General features: G+C 41.8%; 1 protein-coding gene across 3 annotated transcripts in view; it reads right to left on the minus strand.

Annotated features, from left to right (window-relative positions):
- WDR41 (WD repeat domain 41) overlaps positions 1-4,573 on the minus strand; it is a 48,237-nt gene extending 43,664 nt beyond the window's left edge. For all 3 annotated transcript variants that reach the window (XM_045393906.3, XM_045393907.3, XM_015451402.4), the window contains exons 1-2: positions 4,260-4,573; positions 1,991-2,106 (exon numbers count right to left, since the gene is read on the minus strand). In XM_045393906.3, coding sequence (XP_045249841.2) covers positions 1,991-2,106; positions 4,260-4,310 — 167 coding nt within the window. In that variant the 5' untranslated portion in view covers positions 4,311-4,573. The remainder of the gene's footprint in view (positions 1-1,990; positions 2,107-4,259) is intronic.
- Positions 4,574-6,000: the final 1,427 nt, after the last annotated feature.

The following is a 6,000-nucleotide window of genomic DNA, read 5'->3' on the forward strand; positions in this document are numbered from 1 at the left end:
ATTTGGTTGACTTGCACCACAATAGGAAAACAGTGCTGACAGGCCAGTAATATACATGAGACAAATCTTTTCAAGCAAAAGTTAAGAAACACAGTACTGTTTAATAACTTTGCTGGACTTTGTCTCTGGTTCCTAGAAGGGAGTCTCTAAACCCTTGGAATTTTCCAAGTGGTAAAAATGTCTTCATATTCATGGTGGGTCCCTTGGACCACACCTATGTTTATGCTAATGGAACAACTCACAGTGGGCCCTGAGATAACATCAGGAAAGAGGCTGGCCAAGCTGGAAAAATGAACCACGTGATTTAAAGGTATGGGCTTTGTGCTACCAGCCATGGTGGGGAGGGTGGGGACTGAAGATTGAGTTCAGTTATGTGACCAGTGATTCAAACAATCATGCCTACGAATGAAAGCTCTGGACACCCAAAGTTCAAGTGTGCTCACTCATTGGTGATACACACTGATGTGCCAAGAGGGCGAGGAGTCTTGAGACATGGAAGCTTTGCATGTGGGACCCCCTAGGCCTTGCCCTATATCCATCCTTTCATTTGGCAGGTCCTGATTTGTATCTTTTATAATAAAACTGTAATCCTGTGTATAGTGCTTTTCTCAGTTCTGTGAGTCCTTCTAGTGAATTATCAGACCTGAGGGAACAGTGGGAACTTGTAGCCAGCAGGTGGACATGCAGGTGGCCTACAAACCCATACATGCCTTGCAGCTAGTGTCTCCGGTAAGGGGTGTTGTATAGACTATGCCCTTCACCTGTGGAATTTGACCTAACTCCAGGTAATGTCAGAACTGCACTGCACATGGTAAAAGCAACTAAATACCAGTAACATTTAAAAAGCGGAGAGAAGGCTGAGCACGGTGGCTCACGCCTGTAATCCCAACACTTTGGGAGGCCGAGGTAGGAAGACAGCTTGAGCCCAGGAGTTCGAGACCAGCCTGGGCAACATAGTGAGACCCTGTCTCTATTTTAAAAAATTAAATTTAAAAAAAAAAGAAAGAAGAGGAAAGACAAGGTTAATAGCAGAAGTGGTGGTCAGAGTTAGGAATAATCACAGTAACACTCATCCATGGACTGAAAAATGAAAGAAAAAAAACAGCAAAGGCAAAAGAGAAAATTAGAGATGAAAGCAGAAAAACTTGTAGAGACAACAGAAATGAAGTTGGGGGATTAGGATGGCACACAATGTAGATGCTTAGTAGTCTAGGGAGTTATTCATTCACTCAGCCACCATCTATGAATTATCTGCTACATGTAAGGCACTGTACTAGGTACTAAGAAAACATGGTGAATAAGAAAAACAGTCTCATTCTCATGAAGCTTACATTTTAGAGAGGATGAAAATACTGAGTTACACCACTAATTATGTAATTGTTATGGTGAAACATGCTATAAAGGATAAATATATAGTTGAATATGGGTTTAATATACATATATACAGATCAATAATAGTCTACAGTCCTAAAACCTATATACCTTCACCTTTATTTGCAAATATATTAAACACAACTATTATACATGTTAGCAAGGAAGTACAGAATAATGTACATTTTCAAGTGGTTTCACCAATAACAAAAACTTTGGATTAAATCCTTACCTTCCACTAAAAATAAAACATTCCTGGTAGGTACCTGATACTTAAACATTTATCATATTTGTTTCTCAAAGACAGGTTCTCCTTGATATACTGTTATAACTCCCACCCAAATTTTAAAGTCATACACTTCTTTTAAACTATTAAGAATATTTCTGAGAATGCAAACAAACAAACTCTCAAATCACCAGACATGACACCGTGACTTTGGGCAAAAAAAGACTCCAGATACGTATTTCATCAGAGGCCAATTTTAATATCTACTAAATGTTACTAATGATCAGTTTTAAAATTTTTAGAAAAGATGTATTAATTTTAAAGGTGTTTAACATAAAATTTCCTAAAACCTCTTCCCACACAATAGTCAATTAGATCACTATAGTTTCTTACCTGTAGTCATCTAACTGTACCAGAAATCGTACAATATCATGATGAGCTTTTAGTACAAGCAGTTCAGTGTAGGGATTCTGGGTTTGTTCTTCACCTATTGTCTGTAAAGGAGATTTCTTGTATTGAAAAAAAAAAAAAAAAAAGCAAAAAACAAAAGACAAAAAAAGAGATAAAATGATTTGTAAGACCATATTGGAATACAACTGCATGGTATACATCTGAGAACACAAGATTTTTAAAAGCTTTAAGATATCATGTTCTAATAATAAATATTATTTCTCCTTATATCAACTAAATAACTACCAATTCCACATAAAACACTTCTCCTACCACAAATTCGAATCAAGAATTTCAGTATTTTCAAATTACAATAAATTTACAAAAGGGTGAATTTTATTTTATGTAAATTGCATCCTATTAAACCTCACTTTAAAAAAATTAATGGGCCAATCCAACTCAGCATTTCAGAAAGCGTGTTTCTCAGTTAAAATGCGGCAGAAACTAAACTGCACATCAAAGACATAAAATAGTGAAACAGTGCCTCATCCATTACAAGCACTCAACACGTGTTTGCTAAATGAATAAAGGAAGGCATGAAATTGACTCTGGACTTCTCAAACTTGATGCTGATATTTTTGGGCCAGATAATTTTTTTTTTTTTCGCACCACCACGCCCAGCTAATTTTTGTATTTTTAGTAGAGACAGGGTTTCGCCATGTCGGCCAGGCTGGTCTTGAACTCCTGACCTCAAGTGATCCGCTCCCCTCGGCCTTCCAAAGTGCTGGGAATACAGGAGTGAGCCACCGCTCCCGGCCCAGATAATTCTTTGTTGTTGAGCGCTGTCCTGTGCACTGTAGGATATTTAGCAACATTCCTGGTCTATACACATTAGATGGCAGTAGAACTGCCGCTCTGCAAGGCATGACAATCAAAAATGTCTCCAGACATTGCCAAATGTCTCCTGCGGGGCAAAAATCACCCCAGTTGAGAACCACTGCTTAAACGAGAAGCCTGGATACAAAGTTCTTGCATAAATTAGGGAAAATCATAGGTTCTGATAATGTACAAATTCACAGCAGTTATACAACTGAATTTACCTTCATATGAAGAAATATATAAATTTAAAACATGCATAAATGTCTTCCAAAAAAAAATCACCACAAAGCATTAATTTTGTATTTATTCTGTCTTCCTTCTAGCAGAGGTTGCGGTGAGAAATTTGAAAACTGTATAAACTGCTTCCCCTCCAATGAAAACATGCCAGGAATGGGAGACCTGGTTAATCAAATTACACGATTCACCAAAGAACCAGGTTAAAACAGAATTATCCAAAATGTCGTATATACAATATGTGGCTATTTAGTAATCCACAATTCTTCCACAATCTCAAGGATTTAGGATTAATCTGAAACAAGAAATTTTTAAAAACAGACAATTCCGTCAACTGCAAAGACATGAGGAAGTTAAAACAGTTGACTGCCTACTCTCAACAATCCAATTTCTTACTTTTAACAATCTAAACAAATACTTCCTATGAGAAATAAAATGGAATTCACAAATCTGTTCTTGTGTGGCATAGGAAATAAATTCCGGACCTCAAAATTTTCAAGACTGCAAAAATTATTGTATTCACATTTCAAATGTAAATCTCATTACACACGGTCTGTTCAAATAAGGGCCCATGAAGAGTGTGTGACTATGAAACCAAAAACAGCAGTTAATTAGAAAATCATGTTCTTGACCTTGAAGCAAATTATTACTTTTTAAAAATAATTATATCCTTTGTTGGTTCTTGGATAAGTAAATTAATTTTATATTCCCTGAGCTAGGATCAGCTGACACTAGGAAGAGGCACCAATTCAAACCAAAAGTGGAAAGCTGCGGTCACAACTCGTTCGTTTCTAGCTAAATTGGATACTTTTTAAGTGGAAATGAAGATAGTTTCGGTAGCCAGAAGCCCTAAGTTGTCACAGGTCCCAACAGGACTGCAGACCCTGAGCCAGGGTCTCACGATTCGGCTAGCCGTGGAACGGAGCCGGGGGTCTGCAACTCCAGGGTGCGTTTGGGGGCCCGCCAGGTCCGGTCCCAGGAGCCCCCGCTCACGCGCCCTCCGCCCCCACCGGCGTGAGGACTGCGAACTGAACTAACTCAGCACCCAGCCACGCCTCCGCCCGGGTCCCCGCGGTCGGAAACCCGGGAGGCCGAACCGGAACGAAGCCGCCCTTCCAGCAAGCTCGGAGGGCGCAGGGCAGGCCCGCCCGGGGTTTACCTCGGCCAGTCCCTGCGGTTCTCGGCCTCCCCCGATCAGCCATCGCAACATCCGGGCAGCGGCGGCGTCTCGCCCGGTCTAGCCCGTCTGCCAGAACTCCACCCCGGGCTCGGCCTCCTCCTTCCTCCCCGGCTGCAGCGCAACTGAGACTCTAATACTTCCCGCCCCAGATCAGCCCACCGGCCGAAGGAATGCAGACCACAGTTGAGGGAGAATATTTGTCCCGAAAGCGCTTCCGTACCCAGCCACAGAGGCTTGGTTTGGGCAATCACTTCGGAGCAGCGGCCGGAGGCGGAGACGGCTGCGGCGATTGCGGGGCGCGCGCTGCTCCGAGTGAGCACGCGCGGGGGCGCCGCCGGGTAGCCCACGGAGCTTAGGTAGCTCGAGCGGCCCCTGGTGGACGCGTGCGGAGCAGCAACTAGACGCCGGCGAGCAAGCGCGCACCAAGAATAGTCCCCCCTCCCTGTGACATGGCTTTAGTATCCTCCACTTCCTGGGGTACCAGGAAACCTCCCCCGCTTTCCCAAGAGCTGGCTGAAGAAGGTGTACCGCAGTAGACTTCTGCATCCAGACAAATCCAGTGGCTTATGTGTACAGCTGAATAAATCTGGCCAACATTTACCGTGTGCTATATAGTACAGCTTCTGCGCTGAAGCTTTACATAAATCCTCATGGTAAACCTATATCCTCTATTTTACACATCAAGAAACTGAAGCTGTGAACGATTAGGTAATTTGTCTAAAGATAACAGCTAGGAAGTGACTGCATTGGTAGTGTTCTTGACTGTATGCTATACTAACAGAATCTCAAGAATAGAAGGCAGTTCATATACCTTTTTTGACTACTAAATTTTCTTAGGTAGTCAAAGGGCTGTGGTTCTCTATGCTGACTGCATATCAGAATTACCTGGGTAGGTTTTGAAAATGTAGATTCCTGGTTTCCACCTCAGACTCATTAAAATAATCTTTGTGGTTGGAACGTAGAAATAATCTTTGTGGTTGGAAAGTAGGAATCAGGGTTTTGGGAACGTTCCTCGGGTGATTCTGATGAGTAGCAAGGTCTGAAAATCGCTGATCTAGGAACTACTTATACATATCATGTTTGCAAAAATGTAAATATATATATTTGCATATGTATTTGTTAGGTTCAAATAATCCTCCTAGCAGTAAATTGTTGTAGGGAACCTACAGATGTCCCAACAAATGCATTAATTCAGCAAACATGTGTTAGACACAGATGCACTAGAGAAGCAGAAAGGAATCACATAAAATGCTGCTCTGGAGGGACAAGGCAGAATATCCCAGTCACCAATAAGAGAGAGCCATATATTCCACTTTAAGGTAAGTTAGTCGTGAGCAGCTGCACAAACTTACAGTCCCTCTGGAACTGGAATCGCCTATAATTCATCTTTGTATTCCTTTGAGTGCACTCGGCAAGAACACACTCCCAAGGATCAGGAGCATGTTGCCTTCTGTGTGCTAGCCCCAAATTGCAGTCTGCATACAGTTGAAGACAGACCAAAACAGAGACTATCCCCTGGGAAAGAGGGACTTATCTTTAGTAAAACAAAGCCCAGAGACATCAGGAATTCAGTTCTGGAAGGAATATCTTCAAATGAGACAATGTGGTTGTGCAAATAGCCTAAATTTTATCCTTCTGATTATCCACATTCTTTAGGGTTTGCTTCATGTTCTTTAGGGTTTGCCCACTGCCACATTACTCTGATGTAAGGAACATTCTG

Source organism: Macaca fascicularis, chromosome 6, assembly GCF_037993035.2.
Source record: "Macaca fascicularis isolate 582-1 chromosome 6, T2T-MFA8v1.1".
Taxonomy (NCBI): Eukaryota; Metazoa; Chordata; class Mammalia; order Primates; family Cercopithecidae; genus Macaca; species Macaca fascicularis.